Source organism: Chelon labrosus (assembly GCF_963514085.1).
Source record: "Chelon labrosus genome assembly, chromosome: 9".
Taxonomy (NCBI): Eukaryota; Metazoa; Chordata; class Actinopteri; order Mugiliformes; family Mugilidae; genus Chelon; species Chelon labrosus.
This window is the reverse complement of record NC_140359.1, coordinates 5,131,478-5,155,602: the sequence shown is the minus strand read 5'-3', so window position 1 is coordinate 5,155,602 and position 24,125 is coordinate 5,131,478. Positions and strand designations below refer to the sequence as shown.

At 40.3% G+C, this 24,125-nt stretch overlaps 2 protein-coding genes across 5 annotated transcripts in view; both read right to left on the bottom strand.

Annotated features, from left to right (window-relative positions):
• loxl2b (lysyl oxidase-like 2b) overlaps positions 1-8,069 on the bottom strand; it is a 36,111-nt gene extending 28,042 nt beyond the window's left edge. The window contains exons 1-3 of the mRNA XM_084552180.1: positions 7,741-8,069; positions 4,376-4,735; positions 3,979-4,154 (exon numbers count right to left, since the gene is read on the bottom strand). Of these exons, the coding sequence (XP_084408306.1) occupies positions 3,979-4,154; positions 4,376-4,724 (525 nt within the window). The 5' untranslated portion in view covers positions 4,725-4,735; positions 7,741-8,069. The remainder of the gene's footprint in view (positions 1-3,978; positions 4,155-4,375; positions 4,736-7,740) is intronic.
• A 4,009-nt stretch (positions 8,070-12,078) lies between these two features.
• cyb561a3a (cytochrome b561 family, member A3a) lies at positions 12,079-16,461 on the bottom strand. Of its 4 annotated transcripts, none has more exons than XM_084552373.1 (7): positions 16,441-16,461; positions 15,761-15,887; positions 15,035-15,239; positions 13,734-13,942; positions 13,467-13,621; positions 13,203-13,371; positions 12,079-13,121 (listed from the first exon to the last, which is right to left on the bottom strand). In XM_084552373.1, exons 2-7 carry the CDS (start codon positions 15,878-15,880, stop codon positions 13,095-13,097), a joined length of 885 nt encoding a protein of 294 aa, XP_084408499.1. In that variant the 5' UTR covers positions 15,881-15,887; positions 16,441-16,461; the 3' UTR covers positions 12,079-13,094. The 4 variants fall into 4 exon arrangements, with proteins under 4 accessions (XP_084408499.1, XP_084408498.1, XP_084408497.1 ...); XM_084552372.1 differs by lacking the exon at positions 16,441-16,461 and adding an exon at positions 16,341-16,440; XM_084552371.1 differs by lacking the exon at positions 16,441-16,461 and having other exon boundaries at positions 15,761-16,318.
• Between the last annotated feature and the right edge of the window lie 7,664 nt (positions 16,462-24,125).

The window sequence follows — 24,125 nt, the reverse complement described above, 5'->3', positions numbered from 1 at the left end:
CTGAATGAGTGCTGCCAAAAATCACATTTCATAACCCCTGAAATTCTGTAATGCTGAAATTGGTTTGAAATGGAATGAAATGTACATTTGTGATCACAGGCCAGACCTCAGACATCCTCTGCAGCCACTTTTGCATAAACCGAAATGCAGCAGACAGTCCGCAAAGCCAGACAGGAACATATAAATAAACGCTGGAGAGATACAGCGGTACATTTTCCAGAGACATAGGACTGAACTCTGGCTGTCACTCTGTGTTGTTTACCAGCTGACTGAGACACAATGCTAAATATACAGCTGCAGGAATCCATGTAAACCCCTTACCACAAAAGAAATTCGTGGAATGTGATGTTTATTTTATTCAAGTCTGTTAAAAAATTACAGAGCTCAAATTTCAACAGCTCTCATTTTATTCAACAATGTGAGAAGACAAAGCGCACACACGCACACACAGCAGAATATGAGCACAGATGTCAAAGGTCGGCGACACGTGCATGCAAGGGGTCATGTTTCGCCTCCATCTTAGCTCACTCTCAGGGCATTTCCTTTGCGTTTTTTTGGCACTGCCATTGAAATGAGCTCACCATCACCTGAGAAAGCTGTGGTGCTTCAACATGCAGCCTACTAATCATCTTATACCACAGAAACCCCCAGGGACATGTCGTCATTGCCGTGCCATTACCCACCAGAGTGTGCCTGCCTGGGTGAGTCACCAAATGATAAGGCCAGGCACAGTGGCGGAGTCGGGCTCCTGGCAGGCTGTCTTTTACATGCTGGGGGCCCATGTGAATTTTTTTAGTGAATGGAAAAGCTGAGTTTTTTTTTTCTCCCCAGCTGCTATCCTAGCCTGACTCTAGATGTCTAGACCTCTCCCACTGCACTCTCTGGAGAATCATAATCTTTACTTTTTGTCTCTGTAAACCCCTGCACAGGAAGTCAGCTGGATGTATCTGCTCCCACACTACAGTTTCAAATGGGACTGATTTTACACATCAAAGTGTGTTTCCAGGTCGCGGGGAGCACTGGCGCATAGGTGGAAAAAAAAAACTTGGATAAAGACTTTTTTTGTCTCAAGTGGGAGCTGTCTAAAGCCTGACAAATGTCCACCAGAGGTGTCACTCAAGTCAGAAACAGTTGAAGCGGAAGAAAGAAATTTATTGAAGTTGAGTTAAAGTCTCAAAATGAAAAAATAAATGTGCAGTAAGAAGCAACCCTCCATTAAGTAACCTGGCTATGGAGCAGCTACTCAACCTTGCTGCAGCTAATATTTCTCACAATTTACTTAGTACTGAAACCAACAACCATCACAACTAATGACTGCTGAAAGGAAACAATCAGCTGCAAACAACGTCAGTGTTACTCTTTCTATTATGCATGTAGTTTTTAATTTGGGTGTTTAGAGTTTTCATAGTTTAAATTTTAATGACTATATCACAAACGTAAAGTCTATGGACTGAGTGGGAACATAAGGGCAGAGCCAACAGGGAAGTAACTATTGCACATGTGCAGTGGGACACACAACATGGAAGCAAACCTGGCTCATGCTATAAATGAGCTGAGGTATCCAGTTTTCTTGATTACATCCATGCTAGCTACTAATCTCGAGGCAAGACGCTGTGGCCTTTACTGGCATTACACACTTATCTCTGAACATATATTTGCATCGGGGGTACTGAAGACCCCAAGTTTTGACACGGAAGATGATATTTTTTTACTTATATTTTGAAACAAATATATCATCTATATATATTTTTAAATCAGAGATGTAATCTTTGACGGAAGTTTAAATTGCTGATTTCAAACCTACCACAACTGATTTCTTTTTGCCCCTTGGAGGCAGCAGAAACAAATTGTGGATGCTACACATTCAGAAGTCACAGAGCAGCATTTGGAGCCCACCATATTAATTTCAGTCCAGTAGCTGATGACTCTAAAACCGCCTGAGGGAAATAGCTTACACTTTAACTGCTAAATGCTCCACTATGTTGACCAGAGAGTTTAGTGCTGACCAGGTAGAGTACAACAGGATTTTAGCCAGTTGCTTAACCGCTACCCATTTCATGCTGGAGCAAGGTTAAAGCACTCAGATACATTATCATATGTTCAGTTAGAATAACACCTTAATACTCTTGTTGTTTGTTGTCGTTTTTTTCATAAAAATCATCATTACAGCCACTTTCTGCTCCACAGTCAGGGAGAGGACATCGAACAAGCTCAAAAACTCAGTTTTGAGTGTGTATATATTTACCATTTTATTTTATTATTTTATTTGTATTTTATTTATGCATACTGTGTGCAACAAACACCAAGGTGAATTCTTTGTATGCTCAAACATACTTGCCAATAAAGTATTTTCTGATTCTGATTTATAATCTAAGTCAAACGTAATAATCTGCAACTTCTGTCTGTTGCTTCTGGAAACAAGAAGAACAGATCTACCAAGCTGGTTTTGAGGGCATTATAAAAAAAACCCCTCTATATTAGTTTTTAAACTCTCCAAAGACATAGAGTAGTGGGCCAGAAGGAAAGTCAGAGGCAAAGAGTAAAACTGGTCTGCAGTTTGCTCATAACATCGGAATGTGGATTCATGAGGCCTGCACAGTGAGCAGTAAGATAACATTCTGCTTGTGGTGGCAATTAGCTCAGAGCTTACTGGCCGGCCCACAAAAAAATGTTCAGCGGGGTCTTTAAAGATACGGCCAGACGACTCTGACAGTTACGAGAGAAACAGCTAAAAATTACCAGTTTAACTTTCTCTGAGACACATTTACCGCAGGCTATTTAGAAAGGCCTATTATTAAGAGAGAGTTTAGATGGGATATTGACATTTAGTGGACAGAGCTGTTTCCAGCCAAACACCAGGAAAGATTTATTATTTAAAGGGACACTAGAAGTACAACAACTGCATGATGTTTGCTGTGATTCCGAAGGAGTTTCCTCAAGTCTGAAAGAAAAACCGGAGGGAGCTTGGCTTGGGCTTAGTTTGAGGCTGGTTTATAAAAAACTTACATTACAAATTGGGGGGGGTTGGACTTTGACTTTCACCATTTAGCTAATGTGCCTTTTACAAGTCGTCCAGCTTTTTATGGGATTTACGGACATTTATAATATGTTAAGAGTCTATGATATACATGGCTGAAGTTCCAGAATCTGAGTTGAATGCACTAGGTAAATATGATCCCAGTCGAAGGTTAAGACTTATTTGCAGTGTCACCTCACTTCCCCATCAATCTGACATCAGACATTCTGCAAATACCCACAAACAGATGATTGTTGCTTGCTGGTGTTCTCCACTTGCAACTTTTCCATCAGCTTCAGGCTTGAAGCTGTATGGACTGTTGACTTTTACTGCCGCCAGAGCCAGCCAGAGCCAGCCAAAGTCAGCCGAGCTTTTGGAGGCTGTCCATTCAGGACGGAGTGGGCTCTCATTTGGGGATGGCTTTAGAGAGACGGAAGCTAAAATAGTGCTGAGGCTAAACTGAGGGGCTACACAGAGCTAGTCAGCTAGCATAAAAGATATATAGCATTAGGGCTTTATTTGCAGAATACTACATTTGGATGTTTTGTAGTCAGATTCTAGTATAGGATTCTACAACTCTGAGAGAACAACCCTACATTTTATATATATAACCATATATAACAATAAATCCTAATGATATACTGCATTAAATGAATGTGACCTGCACTCTTATAATTGATAAGTGATGAATTCAATTTGTTGAAGACTTTTTAATCAAATCTGCTTCAATAGTAACATGCACCTACATAGGAATGACAACAATCCCTTATTTGAACAGGGCTTTTCAGACTCAAGCAGCGTTACACAAAATACCTACAAGCAAAACAGATCATAAAGGCCAGCTGCCACGGTGCAGGCCAGCGAGGTGTCAGCTAACAAATGTCCTTCTGGTAGACTCTACAAACAAGATATCATGAAACCCCAAAAGGTGCACATAGAGAGAAAGAAAAAAAAAAAGTTACCTCCACATGGTTGGGCAGCGTGTTGACAAATTTGAATCCGGGGATCCTCTTGTCGCTGCACACCACGCCTACATCTTCACTGTGTTTGCAGTCTGAAACGCCGATCCCATTGGAAGGACACAGGGCCAAGGTCTTCTCTTTGCCAGTGCAGTGGAGATTGTCAAACCAGATGGGTCCTGATGAGACGAAAGAGATTAAGCACTGATTCCATGGTGAAAGATTTTTCCTTGCAGTAGTGGAAACAACACAAATATTTTCCCAAAAACTGTGGAAGGTTTAACCTGAGCCATTTTCCATTTACACAAATTAAAGGATAATGCACTGGGGTTACATAAATAATATATTCAGCCACTACTGGTCGTATAACAAATATGAAAAGTATTCTATTTTGAACTACCTTGTCCTTTTCCATATTTTGAGGATGGCGACCAAGAGATGGCTTCCAGGTAGCCCAGCTCCCTGCACACCACCTGGGCAGAATGGATGGTGAAATCGTCATCACAGACAGTGCCCCACTCGCCGTTGTAGAAAACCTCCACGCGGCCTTCGTTGTGTTTCCTCTTATCTCCCGCCAGTCGGAGCTGAATCCTGGGCGTGTCTGGTGCCAGCTCTGGGGCGGTGTACACTTCCTGTTCCGGGTCGGGGTAGCCCTGCGGGTAGCCGAGGTGCTCGTACTGGGCATAAGCCAGCTTTAACAGCACTAATAGGATGACAGTGCAGCAAGGTCGGTTCTGGGAGGCCTTCATTTTGGTTGGAGCTGATAAAATGACAAAAAGAGAAGAGCATTCATTAAAATTCCTTGGCAGCTGTCTTGTTGTTTAGTGCAGAGAAATCAAATTAAAGGAACAGCAAAGGATGGGATGTTAACAGGGCATTTGAATGCCTGATTTTACACATAAAGGTCATTTCAGAGAACATGTCCACAGTTTAACTTCAAGTTGAGCATTCGGGAAGCTACAGTTTTGTAACAGAATATGTATTAACAAGTGGGACAGCTAACAATAAGGCCTGTTGTGTTGTATTATGGGAAATGTAGGATGCCGTATTTTTCCAGCTTAAACCATAGGGACTAAAGGTCAGCTGCTTTCAAAACAAATTGTGGCTTCTGGGTCACACAACTTCATAAAAGTGTAAATCATAATAGCTGACATAAACTTTAAACAGCCTGCCATCAATAATGTTGTCCCATTGGTGACATTTAAAGGGGACTTAAATGACAATGTGTGATATGAAAGGGTTGTAGGTTGTTGTAGTATTAGGGGTCAAAACCAAAGAAAACCAGAGAATAATCATCCAACTTTGCAGTTCCCTTTAGCAAAATGGTGGTTTGTTTTAGAATCTTTGAGCTCACTGTTTTGGTTTACAGCCGACAAATTTACTTTTAGTTTTAGTTGAGTCTCGTGGCTCTCATCGGCTTCAATCACAGAAGGAGCAGGCAGTGCGTTTTTACCAAGAAGCTTGGTTTTTAGTTTTTGCTACTAGACTGTAGGTTTGGCGTAGCTTCAAAATCCTATGCCGCTGCCTATGGTATAGCCTGACGTGCACCTCCCCAGACACTGTAACTACATATCGCAGCAAGGCAGGCTGCAATGGGTGTGACTGATCCGAAATACAATTGCTTGTTCACGTGCCTGTCCTCAATATGCTCTGTGCTTCAGTGATTTTAGTGAAAGTTACTGCTAATACACATTTATTAAGTTCAACTCCTGGTGAGCAGCTCAGTTCCACCCAACATTGAGCAACGTATTCAGTGAAACTCAACACAGCTGACAAGACACAGCCTAGCTTTTTACCGGTGTAATTTCAGAACAATGCTGTTATACCAGCACACTGATAGCTTTCTGATATGCTTTCACCAGCATCAGGCTCTGCATAGACTGGTGGCAGGAGAATAAACTGGTTGCAGGACAATAAACTAAGCTCTGGGTTATTTTTAAGGTTCTGGTTGTGTAAGTAAAAAAGGGATTTCTTTCTATACAGCAGATACATTCATGCGACAAGGAAATTAATTGAGAAATTTGAGAAAAATTACTTTCCCAGAACTGTTTCACTTATTTCCATTATTTGATCACATAATAGTTTTCTTTGAGTGGAGATATTGAAGGAAAGCCTGAACCAGACAGCCTGGGTGTTGTAATATAAACCCCCCACAAAATACACTGATATATGGCCAGAACACTGCTCCTGTTTACCTTCGAAGAAAAGGAATAAGTCACAATTCCAAGACAAACACTGGCACCACAAGGGTTTCACGATTGGAAAAAAACTCAAAAATATTCGTCCACTGACTCATGAACGGCTGTGTCCCTGCACACTGGCCAAATGTTAAAAACTCCAACTCTTGTGCTTTTGTATAACAAAAACATCTGGCAGGACATGGATGATCCATCAGCTGCAGGGTTTCAACTTTCCTCATTGTAACGTGGCAGCAGTTACACAAGCGCGAATCAACATACATATTACAAAACGAACAGATGGAATGACGCTCACAGCCTCTAGGTCTGCCTACAATGTGTCAGTTCAAACTCCCACATTATGAAATCATGGTCCGTATGTACAGAAAGAGTAAGATTCAACTAACTAACGACAGACCTGGGTTAGTACAACAGCTCATTCAAACTTTTTATAATTTACACTCCAAAATGATCTCTACTGTTTTGTCATGCAAAAGCGTTCAGAAGAGATGAAGACTGAGACAAGCTGGAGCCTCTTTGCAACATCTTTTCAAACAGAGTAGATCCAGGATGTCCTGGCTCCCCTTCTGCTTTAAGAAGAAAACAAAATGTCAAGAACTTCCCTGAACCAGAAACCCTGAAATCTGAAACCTGAGCTGCCTTTTGCTTTGGAGACACTGACATTTCTGGACTAAAGTAATCATGCTCATTAGTATATATTCAAAAGAACTATACTGCATGCAGATGAAGCAATCTTTAAAAATATTTAATGTTAGTGCCCCGGTGCTGTAAGGAATGTCTTTTTTGTCCTATATAGATATAATGCTTCCACCTTTGTGTCAAACTTGTGAGTCCCACCTGCTGCTGGAGGGGATCTGTGCATTGGCTGAAAAGGTCAAAATGTCAGTTTATAAGAATGTCAGCCACTCTTCTCGTGCCTTTTGCTAAAGAACTTTCACTGCCAGTAGACATATTGAAACAGGAAGAAGGTTTTCTCTTCTCTGCAATGCCCTGCACGTTTTAGTAACACACAAAAAACAAAGTGCCTTACTTTTTTGACTACCAGCATTTTTAAAATACTGTATACACTAGTTGTTCATGAAAGTGTGTTTCTTATTTTAGTCAAATCTTGGATGCAACCTCATTAATCTTGATTGTCTCGATCAATCAAGCCATTGTTTGGTCAGTGAAATACCAGTAAACACATGGTCCTAGAGGTCATGGGAAAAAAAAAATAATAATTCTTTTAAAATCAAAGGCCATATTTTTGAAAATAAAATACAATACACTGGAAAAAGAAAAAGAAAAGATGTGTATTATATATATGGTGCCCAAGATTACTTAACACAGTGGAAATGCCATAAATTTTAAACAAAGTTTAACAGACTCCACCAGTTTGAAGGGAATACTTTAAACCATAATGTCACAATTGTGCATAGAACTAAACCAATGAAAATCCTGCAGTAACATCGTAAGGCTTCAAAAACATCCTCACAGTGCACGCATATAGGCTACCCAGTAAGTCTCAGTAACAAAGGCTATACCTTGGGGGACCACGCATATTTTCCAGCACTCTAGCTGAACTTACTTTTTCTTCTCTTTCGTTGAAAACAGTCCCTCCTGAAGCTGCAGTAACAGTCACACAACAGCCCAGTGTGCACGGATCCAAGTCTGAAGTCAGCTGCTTCTTCTGCTGCAGCTTTCTAAACTTTCTCCCTCTCCCGCTCATGCATGTCTAAGGAGCTGTCCAAAGCGTCGATGGAGGCCACGCCCACTGACGCCCACCTTTTTCGATGAGCTCAGAGGAGATGGCCCGGGACGTGGAAAAGTGCGCGTCCGCTTAAGTGTGGAATGCTGCTTTCAAAAGACTGTTGGAAAAATTCTTTAAAATATATGAATTCACTAGTACTCCATATATAAGAGAGACAAAATTAAGTGCACAGCATAGTGAAGACTAGAATGAAATGAAGTTTCGGAGTTGCTAATTTAAAATAAATAAATGTAATGTTGGATTTATTTATCTATTTAAAATTTGTGTATATCAGTTTATTTTTTTCTTACACTGGGGACATTTCATGATTTTTTTTACGTGTTTACAGATTCTCAAATAAAAGGGTGGCTAAAATTTTGACAGGGTTGGCAATGAACTAAGCTAACTTATTCCTTGCTTCAAATTGAACCACGAGCTCTGATTACATTGGAAGACTGCTGCTAGGCAACTGTTGGCAACTATACGTCACTAAGGCTAACAGCTAACGACCGGGTAACTTAAAAGTAAAGACGTATAAAATAAATAAATAAAATTCAGAAAATGTCGGCATACGTGACAATCATTGGTTACAACTTGTGAACTCGGACCTTTTCAAAGACTATGTGGTTACAGGGTTAATTGTGAATAAGGCATGCATAGGCCTGCAGGTGGCTTAGCGATTTTAGGAACTCCCAAAAAAGAAGCTAAAGAGAAACGTTTAACTCTGTGTCTCCGTTGTGTACGAGCACACATTGGAGAAAGAGCTATCTGCTGGTTTCTTCAGTGTATGAAATACTTGTCGTTGTTGTAAAGGTATTGCTATAATTTGTATTTCCAAAGTTCTATCAGTTTCAGAATAAAAATAAACAGTGACATGTTAGCTACCTGGATACAAACTGAGTCGTAACTAAGCGAACAGGCTAAAAAATGCAATCAAGACCATGGCCTTTTTTTACAATCTGTTATAAAAGGTATTTTAAGTGGCTAGAATCACTAGATTAATTGACAGTGCAAAATAATGGAAACTCACATTGACATATAAGGAGAAAGAATAGCTGACTTGGGATCAAATTTCGTATGAGTTGCCAAATGAATGCTATTGAACGCTAATACTTGTAATAATGTCACCACATAGCCAAATGGAAATGTTGCTCAATAATACCTTGCTTCTGCTGCCCCCAAGTGGTCAACAAAATCAGCTATTACAACATTAAATATCTGACAAATTTTGGCTAGGGAAAATTGAATGTAAAACTAAACACAATAATAACTAATATTGACCATTATAATGCATTCTAAAGAAAGGTCAATGAAACAATGAGAAGACTAATTTAAAGTTTAAGCAAACAAGTGAGCAAAACCGTTTATTTTCTGTCCTTTTATACTTAAACATAACAACATAATATCTACAGTTTCATAAATATTACACAAATATAAATTTTATTCCAAACAAGAAATAATTCTGCACATCAATGCCTTCCTTAGGATTACAGCCCTGTTTCTTTGTCAAAATACACTGCCCTTAAAAACTATGGGAATTATTTTCCTTATCTGTGAAAAAGAAAAAGAATGTCCCCACTTATTTTTAAATCTAAATGATGTTAAGTCATAATTTCCTACTTAAAATCCCACCTTGTTTTCTCTAACTCATTAGCAATAACACATCAATGCTTTGTTGTCTCTCAAGTGCTTTGTCTGGAATCCAATTGGAGTTTATTTGAGTGTGTCCTTGCTTTAGTGTCTGCCTTGTTTTAGCAAGCAAGTCATTGATTTGTACTTGAAAAACAAGAGGAAACATTTCCAGCAGCTGTTTAGTTAATTTTCTATTATTTGAATTTTCTTTTTCTTTTTTTTCATTATCAGACTACTTTGAATTTCACCTAGTGTGAAATGTCCTGAAGGCATCACTCATATTCTTGTTTCAGAAATAGATGAAAGAGACAGGACCCTCTGCTTTGACATGGTTTTGGCGCTTGTTGTAACACTTCCCTAGCACTTGCCGTGTCTTGGATGTGTAGCTTTCATCATGCCGTTTGTGGTATTTAATGACCACATGTTTGGCCTCGTTCACTCTCAGCCACTGCAGCATCAGTGGAGACTGTCAGTACACCGCTGCCAGAGATTTCATTTTTGAGAAAAAAAGGCGCATCAAACAGTGACTTGTCGTGATCAGTGTTGCGTGAACTCGCTTGATCTTCCCCTCTTTATTTCTGCGCAGCGGAGTTGTCACAGAGTGCAGGTTGAAACGTCAGTGGTCACAGTTTTAGTGAACTGGAACATACACAAGTCTACATCACACATACCTGAACACTTATTAGCAATGTATGGCAAGGAGCTATGTTCGATCTGCTGCACAGGTGTGTGTACTTCCTAATATATCAGTGTTTTCCTTGTGTCTACATACATGGAAATCACCAGAACCAGCTGGAAAGAGGAAGCCTTTAAACATGATCATACATAAACGAGATTGCTGAGAAAAAATGCACTTTTTGCTTTTGAGTTACAGTAAATGAAAAAAGCTAAAGCCTGGAGACATTTAGTTAAGTTTAGCATTAAGTTTAGTAATTTATGGATGTGGGCTTATGGCAGGGTAATACTGGTCAGAAGCTGGTTGAGAGCTGTACTTTGTGTTAAGTCCTTATAATATTATAGGAGCCATGCAAAACTACATGGTGGACATGGCTGGGATTATTCTGCAACATCAAGTTATAATTGCAACCAGGAAAGTGTGATTTTTCTGCCTTCAAATGCTGTCAAAGTTGCTGTGTTCACAAGAAAAGGCCATAGGGACAGTCTTCTCTCGTGGTATAAATGGTAGCTGGTATTTTGGATAAGGTCAGAGTTAATGAGCTGTTTCATGTTTGGAAAGTTGATACAACTGTAATTCAGTCACATCAAATGGCCTTCAAATGGTGTTGTGTTTACCGTGTTCACCGTGTGGTTTCCTCGTGTAAAGTTTTCTTCATAATTTGATGAAAGTTGATATTCCCGGCGGACTCATCTTGTCGTTCCACCTCTGGATTTATGTGACCCGGTCATTAGCTTGCTAAACTGTTAGCCTTGGTGGCTTCTAGATGCTGACATGCCAATTTTAAGATTTAAATGCCAAGTATTTTGCGTACACGGCTTCCCTTGACGTAACCACAAGCCTACAAGTTACACTTTAAGGCAGCAGTGCTTGAAAGCCAAGATTTTTGTGAAAATGATTTCTCGTGTTGTAAACCACATGCTCACTAGTTTCATCCGAAGGCAGCTGTAAGTATATCCCACTTGGTGTTAAAAAGTTCAAACAAAGCGAGGAAATATGAATGATCTTGTTTTCCGAAAAGAATATATGCAACATAAAGTGTCAACTGGAGACATGTAGCGATAATGGCTTCTTCAACCTTTGGCAAGACTGATTACTCATTTCTTGTAGCTCCATATGTATGGATAAGGGTAAAATAAACATTGTCACAAAATTCTCAGCAAAAAAAAAAAAGAAGAAAGGAATAAGAATATTACTGAATATTTGAATGTCTTCTTCAGAATTGTCCTATTGTGATACACTTCAGAGCCCTGCAGGGTTACAACCAATGGCGTGACAGACAATGTTATTCAATGTTGTTTTGCTCTGACAGTCCCATGTTAAGTCTTGCGGTGTACACATTCACTGCAGACTTCCTCTGGGGTTTTCACTACTTCTGTGTTTTGTGGCTTTGACTAACAAAGAACTTCGGCAATAATTTGTGATCGAGGTCAACTGTGACAGCCACAATCTCTGGACATTTGTGTTCACATTCTCTTATGTTTTGGCTAAAGAGCCAGATTACATCTTACTTTTGATGTCGCATGAAAGTGTTTTCTACTGAACACATAAATTAAGAGAGATAGGAGTTTACTTACTTGGGAAGATGAAAGCAGTTTCCATGATTTCCCAGGAAGTCCTTCAAGTAGATTGCCCCAAATCTGATTCTTTTTATGTGGACTTCAGATGATTTAATAAGTATCTTTCAGGAGCTGTTTGTTCAACATGGGACAGAGTGTAGAATGCAGCATTTCAAGGTGTGAGAACGCTTTTTACATTTCGATCTGACATCTTAGTTTAGTGTATTTGATGCACTCTAACATTTGATAAATATCATTTAACACAAAGAACAATTAAGCTGATGGGAATGTCACTTTTGCCAGTCACTCATTGACGGAAGTTTCTACCTCAATCCTAGGTGGGGCTCAAATATTATACAGGTCATTATCTGGGGACCATACATTTTGTAGAAATCCATTCATTTGTCCAGATATTATACTCACAAATGTCACCGCTGGTGCTGCTAGAAGCAATGCGGGGATCACAAAGCCCTTCCAATCCATGACATAGAAACCATGAATATCTGGATGAAGTCCTGCAGTTACAGTACACTTTACAGTCTGAAATCAAAGTGCATTTATACAGCCACAATCCCTGCATGACCTCCAGATCCATAGAAAACTATAGAAGACAAACTGCATAGCCAGTTAAATTGCCCGAATCTCTACATTTGCAATACTCTCCGTGCTGACAGAGTGCAGGGTCCATGGCATTCTTTTATATGGTTTCTCTTTATTCAATCTGATTACTTAAGCAAATTTGTAATGCTGCCTTGATGTTAATCATTTCTTTCAACTGATTCTGCCTGTGGTTTCCTTACCAAACATATTCTCAATACCTAAACAGTATCATTAGGAATCATTTCACTCAAGTTGTCCTTCATTAAGTTTTATCACAATATAATAAAGGACATATTCAGACACTTTATTACTATTTCCTGCTATTGACAAACTGTGTGCTAGCAATCATACGTCCTTTATTTGAGCAGCATCACCGTCAGTGTACATCTGCAGTCGGTAAATCCTACAGTACCATGTAACAACCTTTAATACAGTTGACTGGATGCAGCATTACTGCAGGATGGACAAGCCGCAGTGCATCATGAGTATACTGCGTGTACTGGGAGAAAATGCCACACTGTTGATTAAAAACACTTTATTCTTTGGACAAAGATAGCAATCTTAAATATAATTTGAAATAAATATTTACCCCAACAACAGACAAATAATTCTCACTCATTGCAGGAAGCTGCTTCTACATCAGAACAAAGATTCTTCAGCCACTTGTGATCTGCGAGGGTTAAAATGATTCTGCTCGACGCACTGAGTGGTTTTGGAGTTTCCCTTCATTCATTTTCTTCTTGGAGCAACGGCTGTGAAACAAATTGGATTATTATTAAATGCTTTATTAAATGAGTTCCTCTAATCTCTTTCATTGCAAACTGTCTTCTCACCGCGTAAGTCATATCCCCAGGCCTGGAGTCTGGTCTCTGCCATCTGTGGTTGGACAAAATCTTGAAGACTACCAAGCCGAAGGCAACAATCAAAACACCTAATGAATTTCCTAACAAAGCCTCAGCCGGAAGTGAAGAGTATGGCTGAGTTCCATTGGTTTTTCCTTTCCTGTGGAAAGTAAAATCCATTTAAAGTGAAGGAATATTTTATTTATTTCTCTTCAATTATATTTATCAAAGGTAACACAGAAAAATGGTACCCACAGAACAAAGAAGAGCTTTTCATTGATGCCAGAGATGCAGGCAGCAATGCTGAGTGACAGTATGCTGCCTCCCAGCCACACATGGACGGGTTTCAGGAGTTTACGTAGTGATATGGGGGAACAAGGCAGGAGGAAGCCAGCCATACCCGCAACCCACTGCATGGACATTAAGGCACAGATAAAGACATAACATGAGAAAAAAAAAAAATGTCCACATCATTCAATATAGCATTTCAACGGCTACGTTAACGCAATCAAAATCGTGTACCTGCATGGCAAATAGAGCTGTAGCTGCGATCCCGATCCAGCTATGCAAGGAATAGAGGTTGGGAATGTTATTTGCGTTGTGGAAGTCAAAGACAGCGCAGAGTCCCAAGATTGACAGGACCAGGGCGAGGAGCATCAGTGTTGCATGAAGGAGCTTCCATGGGAGTTTATTCTGACCCCAGGTCAGAGGGACACGGTACAACACAGCTCCTGCAGGGAAGAGGAAGCAACAAATTTATTCTGAGAAGTGTACTGTGTAGCATTAACGTGAGAGTCAGTCAGATTAAACTAGCATAATGTCTCAGCTCTGAAAGACTCAGAAAGTGCTATAACTTTTGTACCATGGAAATCCTTACAACAAGTTATGGTAAGACATATAAACATGGCCTGAAACCTCCTCATGTGATTGCTTGTTGTGCATAGCCAAAATGCAGATAAACTTAAGACTGGGCCTGAACCATAAATTAGGTATTAAGGTGAACGTGGCAAGGGATGACGTTGCTGAACGGCTGAGACTGTTTGATGGTTTGGAAGCCTGTAAGAACGACTATAATCAAGACTGATGGTGCACGCACTAGCAAAGTTTCATGTATGGATTGACATGAGACAAAAACTAACTTTCTTGCTTCTGGGGTTTGCTTCACGTTCCAGATGCGATAATGTCATGCAAACAAAACTCACTTTTCAAAGCTCTAGAAACTCCAGGAACAAAAATAAAATGTTTACTTGAGTTGCATAACAGAAAGATCTTGTTTGTACGAATAGATCTTGTTTGCAGCTGGAGGCGTCCTCCCACCAGTTTTACAGATGCAACTTTTATAATAGTGGCCTATATGTGAAAAATGTTTTTTGACAAATGAGATATCTTTAATTGTAATACCACAAGCGACTACTGGGGAAAACCTAGCGAAAAAAGGCTCAGTGACTCCCCTGTACCTCCTTATGACATCCAAGGACTGGAGCCGAGAGTTGCCAGCGGTCAGAGAAAAACAATAGCCATAGCCATTACAATACAGTGTGCAGTACATTGTGTTTCATGGAGGACAGACATTGCATTTCATGGCAGAAAGGTGTCTGCTTTCATTTAATTGAAAAAAATGTGACTTGCAACCACTACAGTGTGGTAAAACAATCACTACAGACGTTACCTCACTTTCACGTTGGTGAAATGATGCATCAAATTATACACTAGGTCTACAATAGCTATAAGGTGCAATTACCGTCATACAGTCTGCCTGCCAGAAGGAAGGACAGAAGTGAAAAGGAGAAATGAATCTCTGCATGATGTAAAAAGTCACGCACCGTTGCCGTACACCACCACCAGACCGGTCACCATCAGAACTGGGTGCCAGTTGAACTGAAGTCCTGTGCCGTTCCAGGCGAATCCGCCACGCCACTTGCTGTTCCACACGCAGACGCACACCACGCAGGCCACGCTCAGGCATAGGCACAGCAGGTAGCATGTGTAGAAGAGCACAATGGACCTCATCCTGAAGAGACCTGCCGACTAAATCATTAAAAAGAACTGAATCATATGTCTATATGTTGATACTAAAGGTCAAAGGCTGACATTAAAAGTTAAACATAGGCAGAACTGTGCACTTTTGAAATCAGTTACTGAAATCAATACTGAAATGTTGATATTTTATATCCACAAAGCGTATGCTGGACAGCTTCCTTCTCAAACTGTGTAAGCTCAAATGAATACAAGCAGTGCCACATTAATGTTCCCTAAATAACTACTGCTGATACAATAAAAAACACAAAAGCATGTGAAAATGAAATGAAATTCTATTAAATAATTGCATTCGACTAATGAATAACAATCCAAACTGATTCCCAAAACACTCATCAGTCACTCGGGTAGTTATCAGAGAACCAGTGTGGCATGTCTTACCTTGTCCACAGCTGCTGTGACACTTCCTACTCTACAACCCTGAACCTAACTCGACATGGTGGCGTAGGAGTTGCTCTGTCTCATGATTCCCCTCTGGTCAATATTTGACTCGCGGTGTTGTGTGCACTCACTTCGTGTTTTCGCGGTGCGGGCCAAGTCTCACTTCCACATGCAGCTGTGTTGAGGTGGCTGAGAGGGAAGCAGTCAGAGGTGGAGGAGCAGCTGGGTGACGAGGGGCCACCTTCCTTCATCTGCTGCCTGTACACAAGATGGAAAGTGAGAGTGGGACACATTCAGCATTAGGTGGAGAGAAAATAAAACACCAAATAACACATGATATGTGGGGTGAAAATCAAAACATGTTTGTTTAAACTTGTCCAACACCACTGGATAAAGATCACTGCTTTATGGAAAAGAGGCACCACAGCAGTACACATATTCAGTTCCCCATTGGTTTAGCTAACCAGTTCCACTTGTGCAATTACGTAGTAAAATAATTTCTGCAATTTTTATAATGCCGAATTAAAGAGTGGTTTACAGATTTATTAATTATCCTAATTTCTGTTACGGAAGGTGCGTGCCTCTTCTCTAGACGAGGCGACTTTAAATCCGCATGTTTTTCGAACAGAGTCTTGTAAAGTAAGTTATCTCTGCTAGCATACGCATTAAAGTCCGAAATTTGCCGTCTTTAAAACACGTACAGTTGTGTACCTCATTTACAAACACCGAACATTTAAAAAACACAATCCAGAACTTCCACAAACACTCCGGTGACAGGTAAGTCACTTTCATTTCAGGAAGAGACATTTACCTAACTCCTTTCCGTATTGTCGACGCAAGGCTTTGTGGGAAATGTAGTTTGCTGCGTCAACAGCCTATGTAATCATGAATCAGTATTTCTGTAAGGGAAATTTTTGAGACACTCGGAACAAAATGTGAACCCAGCCAAATGAACATTTAAACACACACATATCCATAATTAAAAATATAAAAAGGGAAAAATAAATAATATATAACTGGAAAGCAACAGATATACAGCCAACAAACCAGTCTGGCACTGGATAAACATGTGGACGTTCTTCGGTAGTTGGTTGTGATCACACCGACTTTATATCTAAAAAAACAGAGAGAAGCGGAAGAAGGCTCCAGCTGACCTGTCTCTCAGCTCCACCTGCTGGCAGTATTAGTCACTGTCTCATTTGATCTGTTATGTTGCTTCCAGTCATAGAAATGCTGTGTTCAAATATTTTTGGTCATAAAAATGCTGGTCCTCTTTAGAAATCAGGTAACGGGGTGAGTAGACATTTGTTACGTTGGTGCAGTGATGGCAGTCTAAATTAATTAGGCACGGATCTAGTTTAAAATGCATACTGAGGTAACTTCTGGTCTCTGCAATACATTATTAATAGAAAATACAATAAGAAGAAAAATGAAATACTTTGGCTGAGACCCCCCACACCAAGGATGAACACTACCTTTAAGGAGCCCCTGAAGAAAAAAATCAAACTAATTATGTCCTCCTGAATCCTGTTTCACCTACAGTCATTGTGCATGAATCAGTCAGTAAGTATTTTATGGTAGTTTGATAAAGAAAAGCTGTTCGTAATTAAATGCACCATGGTGAGAGCAATAAAACAGTTATAGAGTCCTTAAAGTCTTCCATTCCGAGCCCCTCCACAGACACAGCAGCATTTAGGACATTTACATGCACATAATCTTAAGTAACCTGGTTACTCATAGACATCAGGTAACGGACCTAGTTTGAGAACATGTTTACATGCTCTGCAGCAGCCAGCTTACTGTATATCTTCACATACATGCCGCAGATCAGAAAGCTGATTTCTCGCCTATCTCCAACCTTATCTTAGAACTCTTGCTTGCTCAAGTGCAGCTATAATAAAACACTTAAATTGCTTACTTTCACAAAAACTGCCTCAGTATAAATTTGGATGGAATTATTTTAAACACGTTGTCATGATGTCTGCTTTCACTGGGCTGCTCTTCAGTCTGTTCTTGTAGATGGTGATGTGCAGTTGTATGAATCAGATTTAAAGTGTTCTCCATGAGAAATCTGCCCGGGGACTCCAGGTTTCTTGTACCAGTTATGGAAAACTAAGTGTCTCATTTACATGACATTTATTAAAACATTTTACTGGAGACTGTAACCTAGTTACTAAAGTGGATGTAAATGCTCTGATTAAGGCCGTACATACTGCATTACCAAACACGTGCGTACATGATTCAATTACCACAGACAAATAGACTTACTGAATTTGGAGCCTACACGCCCCCTGACTATCTTGGGATCCACAGCAAGTGCCCACTGTGCCAATGTCGTAACTTCAAATATTGCAAATACCCCAAAAATTATGTATTTTAATTACTGATTTGAATTACTGGGTACCACTGGGTGCCTAATGATCATGACTATCTAGTATTGATGTTTTTCTTCCTTTTTTGCTACACATATAGCAAATACTGTTTAGTTCAGGGTTTATTGTTCTGCATGCTGAAATTCATAGACATTTGAGTCACTTCAGGTGCCATGGATATATTTTTACATCAAGCCTTTTCACCTTGCCATACTCACTAAGCTACCAGGATTAAATATTGCATTTTCACTTCTCTTACAGAACATCTCACTTCTCTTACAGGATATCTTGTAACCACTTCTAATATTAACGCATCTATACTGACATCCTTTCTTGATATTGCCAGGCGTACGTTCTTTCATATTTGTGGTGCTGCAGATGGTGTAAGCTTCAGGGCAGTAAAGACGATGGTGTACGTTCCAATAACAGCTAGCTTGAGACAGGTTTAAGAGCAGTTTGTTGTAAATTAGTGGGCAAAAAGCTGGTGCTTTGCTTCTTTTATAACCACAAATTAGCTTCAATTTCCAACACATGACCAGGTTGAATCATGCACAGTCTCATTGCTAGACTTCATGCTGCAGTTCTACATTTGCTTGTGGCGAGGGCTTCAAGCTGAGGCATCAATCCATCTTCCAAACAGAGGTCCTGTGCCCCTGCTCTTCAGCATTGTTGTGAGTGGGGAAAAGTTGTTGCCTTATATTATCAAAGTCTCTCAGATCCTCTGACAGACTCCTTGAAGTGATGTTATCAAATGCCTCTTCCAGTTTGCCCTTAGTGGGACTGGCCCCAGCAGCACAGAGTTGAGAATAAGGGTTGTGGGGTAGAGTGGGCAGCTTTGGCTGTGTGACACAGTGTGACGGCTCCAGGCTTTTGTTACAAGGGGCATCTGACCTTATCTGCTATATTTCTTTTGCTCCTTGGATTCTGGCATGGCGGGGACTTTTTCTCATACAGTATCTTCCTCTGTGGTTTATGGAGCCTGTGATGCAGAACTGAAGTTCAGGCTTGGGTCAGGTCTCAGGACTCTGGACAGCATTTTTAACAACTCACATGAGACTCGGAAGTCACAACAATAAGTAAATAAAGAAGTGTCCTACATGCTTTACACGGACGAAAATTTTTCCATGGAATTTGACCCATCTGCTCATACAGACACATAATGTGGTGAGCATGCTGGGAGCAGTGGGCAGTAATTTGCAGCCGTGTGCAGCCGCCAGGGAGCTCAGGAGGGTCAGGTGCCTTGCTCAAGGGGAAAGCACTGGTAATTCACTCCACCCTCAAACAATTCTTCCCATCAGTCCTTTCAAAGTGGTCTGTCAGCAGTCTGAACTGCTCACTTACATGGCAGCAGATTCTGCAGCAGGGTTTCAAAATTAAATAATAATTAAATGCTAATGTTATGAGCATACAAATAATATATGGGAGAAAAGTGGCTGACAGTTAGCCAACGGGTTAAACAGTGGGGGGACAGGTCTCCTAATTGAGACAGGTCTCCTAATCTAAATGTGATTTGAATGCACTACCACCATAACATGCTGATCTTCCAGAGGCAATGTTTACCGTGTTCACAATCTTTGTTAAGCTAGTCTACCAACATTTGCTGTTATTTAATTCGAGTACAGTGTAAAATATTACAGTCCCATTACATTATGTGAACGTTTTTCTTCTGGCTGACATATTCTGGGAAAGGCTGACATGAAATAATTACAGTACTGATGATAATAATTTTTAAGATATTATAGAAATCTAATTCTTGTGCTTGCCCACTGTTTTGCACAGCCTCATTCAGAGCTGTCAGGAGGTCTTGGTTCTCTTCTTTCTGTTGGTTTATTTGAATTTCTGTATCTCCTCCTCAGATGGGCTGTTATCCAGCGCAAAGCATACATGCTTCTTCTCTTTAGTCTCACCATTTTGCTGTGCGCTCAGCTGTTTCCTTAAGGCCTTCACTTCATTTTGAAGTGCCACCTTCTCTCCTTGAAGGACCTGCAGGATGCTCTGAGCTTTGGTCAGCTTTGTGCAGCTGGAAAAGTGCAGCTGGACTTTTAGTTTACCCATCGCAGTGTTTCAGTGCTTTGTCTTCAGTGTCACAGTGAATTTGCCTTCAAACTGAATTGGTCTTCAAACTTACAGATAATCATGAGAGGGTGCTGCAATATATTTGTAATGCTGATTTCAAATTATCAGAAATTCAAACATACTAAGCTACTTTTAACCTAGCAGAGATTATATACGTGCAATGAATACACAGGACACACATATTTCCGTTTTTGAAGAAGATTCAACACTGCTTCAGTGTAAACTTTATTTGGTTGACTTTCCCAAGAAAACTGTCACTGTACTTCTAAACTCTATATTAACAGATTTTTGCCACTTTTCACAAACAAAATCCTATAAATGGACAGTTGAACCAAAACAATGATCTATAAAATGACATAACACTCTGTATGAACTACAGTTTGGTGATGTGTTTGGTTTGTGTGACTTTTGTAGTGAAATGACTACACGTTTATTTGTAATGTCTCTCTAAGCAAACACACAGGACAATAACTTGGTCTAAAGTTCTTATACTGATTCACAAGTATCAATGGATGTCATCAAAGTAACTATTCTACAGTGTGTATGTAACTACTTTAATACTACTAAACATAAAATATCACTTCAGAGAAACAGGTTGTTATTGTGTCAGTGTTCACAATAAAGTAATAAAGTGCTATATGTGTCAGCAGCTGAATGACAAGACAGTTTAGTTACTGGTGACACTGATTCCCATATCGTCCCAAAGGATGAACTTTGATTGATGTGTCATCCAGTCAGTTACTGGGAAGTCATTCATATCTGGTATATTGCCAAATAATTTTGTTTGTCTGTGAAAGTTCTCAGTCAACCAGGCCATCAAACATTCAAAGGAAAAACTGAAAGCAAGGACAACGGGATTGTAAAGTTTCTTGAAGATGTTTCGCCACTCGTGAATTTCTCAATGTGTATTTTGAAGATAGATATTTTTTGTTTGCTTGTATATTTCTGCATTGCCTGGGTACTTCCACATATGCAAAAAACATGTTGTGTTGTGTTGTTCATGTTTTTTTGAGTTGTGTCATTGCTATGGGGTGGGGGATGCTGGTCTGGTCTAGGTGAGTGGCACATGTCTAAGTAACATCCACATGAATGCCAAGTCCAAATGTTTCCCAGCAGAACATTGTATATTCAGTATCAAAATGTGTTACCGTCTCCCAAAGTGACAAGACATGCACAGTGATGGCTGCAATGAAACTGAAAGCTAGACATTAAAGAAGGTTTACATCGCAGGAAATACTCTTGTTCTTGAGGGGGGTTACGCCTGAAGATCAATGTGTCTCTGATCAGCCTATTCAGTTTGGAGGGAGCCACTGATTACATTAACTTAACATAAACTCCAGAAAGAGCTTGTCTGGCTTTGCCTGAATGTAATGTCAACCAGCAGCTATAAAACCCTAAAGGGGGAAAGATACCAGCTGCTGTCTTACACTGGCTTTTTATTATTATTTTGTGCTGTCATTGACAGGCAACAGGTAACCAGTTGAAACCTTAACTTAAAGTCACTGCTTACGGCCAAGAAGTAGTTTTAGGTGAACACCTCTGAACCGACAACGTTCATTTTAGACTTTGGTTGTTGTACATATTAAATAAACAAGAAGTATGTGATTTGAGGATTTTTTGTTTGGACAGAGACACGTGGTTTCCAGTATGTATGCTAAGCTTAACTAGTACTGACAATTGCACTTACAACGGTTTCAATACTAAATGCCAAACAATTAGCGGGGCTCACCATCATATGTTTTGTAGTATGTTGTGGGCGTAGGTGGGTGTATTTCTTTCATTTCGCTTGTCACGTGGTTTTGATTCTCTTCCCCTTCTGACTCATACCCAGATCTCGAGCTCTAACTTTCAAAGAGTTAAACATTCAAATTCTGCTGCTGTTACTGCCGACTTCCTCGGAAGCAGCTCAGCTCATAACACTCACACGGTCTCGCAGACACGGAACACAAAAAATCCTCCGGGAGTCCCACTGAACTGACATTTTGGGTTATTATGGTGCAGAATAAGTGGAATGAATGACTCTATCCTGAAGCTAAGTGAAGAGCCAAGGCTTCAATCTGTGATGTCATACTGATCTACAGTGTGGAGCCACTCTGCTATCAGTGAATAGAAGGCTGACTTTGTGAATCGGAAATTACCCATCTCCTTATTCCAAGAAAGTCATTCTGGATTCTGTCACAGTGACCTTTTCCACCTCTCACAATTTATTCCCTGTAGAGTTTTAAATCAGTGTAACAAATTGAGATTAAGGAACGGGGCAAATTACTCCCCATTTCCCGGAAAGGAGGTAGTATATTTCACACTCACTTCTATAGCTTCGTATTTCAGATGCTTCTATTGTCCTTTAAGTTCCATCAAGGGGCAACCCAAAGGGCCAAAAATATATTTTCATTGAACAGAATGTCTTTTTATTCTCTTTTCATCACTGATTAACAGAGCTCTTGGTAGAAAGACGGCCAAGCTGTTTGTTTCCTTCTTACTCTGTCTGAATGGAGTGATCATCACAGCGTTCATCAAAATCAGATCCTATTCATCCGGACTTGCATACAAGAATTACCCAGCACTCTAATGAAACAGCACTTAAATGGGTGTGAGGGGAATTGAGTAAATTCGGAGCAAATTCTATTCATACATTCTGCAGGTATCCAGGTACAATGATGACCAAAAATGTGATTTCAAATTGAAGGCATGCTCTGCTTTATTAAGCTGCAGGTTTTGCGCTGTGGCAATGGGAAATAACTCAAGAGTGGTTTCTTCAAAGTGTCTCAATAGTCATATCGCCTCTGGATGAAGATCCTAAAGGACTTTTTGTTCGCGATCACACACACACGCACACACACACACACCCTAGAGGTTTTGGGCCTCTGCCTGCAACTATATGAAGCCGCTGGCAGCTGTGGAGAACCAATGGAGCTTTTATCGGGAAATGGGAATGAAGTCTGTTGGAGTGGCAGCTGGGCTTCTTTGGGTTTTACCAATGAACACAGGAAATGGCAGATAAGTTGCTAAAACTGTGGCGGGGGTGTATGCTGATGTCAAAATCTGCAGGGAATCAGAGTCAGGCTCACAGCGAAGGCTTGCTGAGACTTGATTTTAAAGCTGAATCAATTGCATTTTTGGCCACTCGGAGGTACCGCAACAAGCTGTGGATGCCTTTGACATGATATCACCTCTCTGAATGGGCTGAAGGCGAGGTGTGAGTGTGAATGATTCTTTGTCTCTGTGTATTAGCTGAGATAGGCTCCAACCCACGTGACTCTAAATGGAATATGAAAATATATAAATAATGGATGGAAGTTATCACCTTATACAGTAGACAGGACTGATGCATTGGCCAAAACTTATTTCCATTCCAGATACAGTGTAATATGCTTCATTTGGTATTGTGATTCAGTCTGATAGTCCCTCTGTTCACCAGCTAGGATCTAGCTCTCAGTTTTGGCATTGTATTATGGTGGTACATCAAATGTAATTGGTCGGACCTATTACAGACACTATACATGGAAAGATGCTGGACCTTTAACCAGTGCTGCCATACAGTATATTTTGAGTGACTCCATTGGTCAGCACCCCGTATCCAGTCTTGTAAGCCTAGGAAACAAGGGAGAAGAACCATATTTCTGGTCATCTCTAGACTGAATGCCTTAGTATTTGGCAAACAAACATAACACGCTTGAAGCTTGACGTCCTAATCGTTTCAAGCTGAGTTTGTGCTAATTGTTCAGGGGACTTTACCTCATAGGCCTACTGGGGGAATCATACTGAGTGGGCACAGACTCAGTGTGGAGGACATGTCTGTTTCGATGTAAACCAAAGTTGTTGTACTGACGTTCAGACTGTCACGCCTTCCTGAACATGAGTCACTTCCTATCAGATGCAGACCCTCCGTGCCCACAGGGAATTTACATCTTTCTCAAGTCTGCGCTACGGCTGCCACTCAGCAGCTACCCTGCCGTAGTGTGGAGATTAAAAACTCCAGACCCAGTATTTTTGATAGCTGGTGACTCCAGCCATGTCAGCCTAGGGCGAGCCTTCCGTGGTAGTGAGA

What these genes read in the sequence shown, in the direction of transcription:
- cyb561a3a (XM_084552371.1), bottom strand. Translation starts at nt 15,922, where the DNA reads ATGTGTCCCACTCTCACTTTCCATCTTGTGTACAGGCAGCAGATGAAG. An exon ending in GGTGGTGGTGTACGGCAACG is followed by an intron (nt 13,943 to 15,034) that starts GTGCGTGACTTT and finishes TCTTCCCTGCAG; the next exon opens with GAGCTGTGTTGTACCGTGTC. An exon ending in CAGCTCTATTTGCCATGCAG is followed by an intron (nt 13,622 to 13,733) that starts GTACACGATTTT and finishes ATGTCCATGCAG; the next exon opens with TGGGTTGCGGGTATGGCTGG.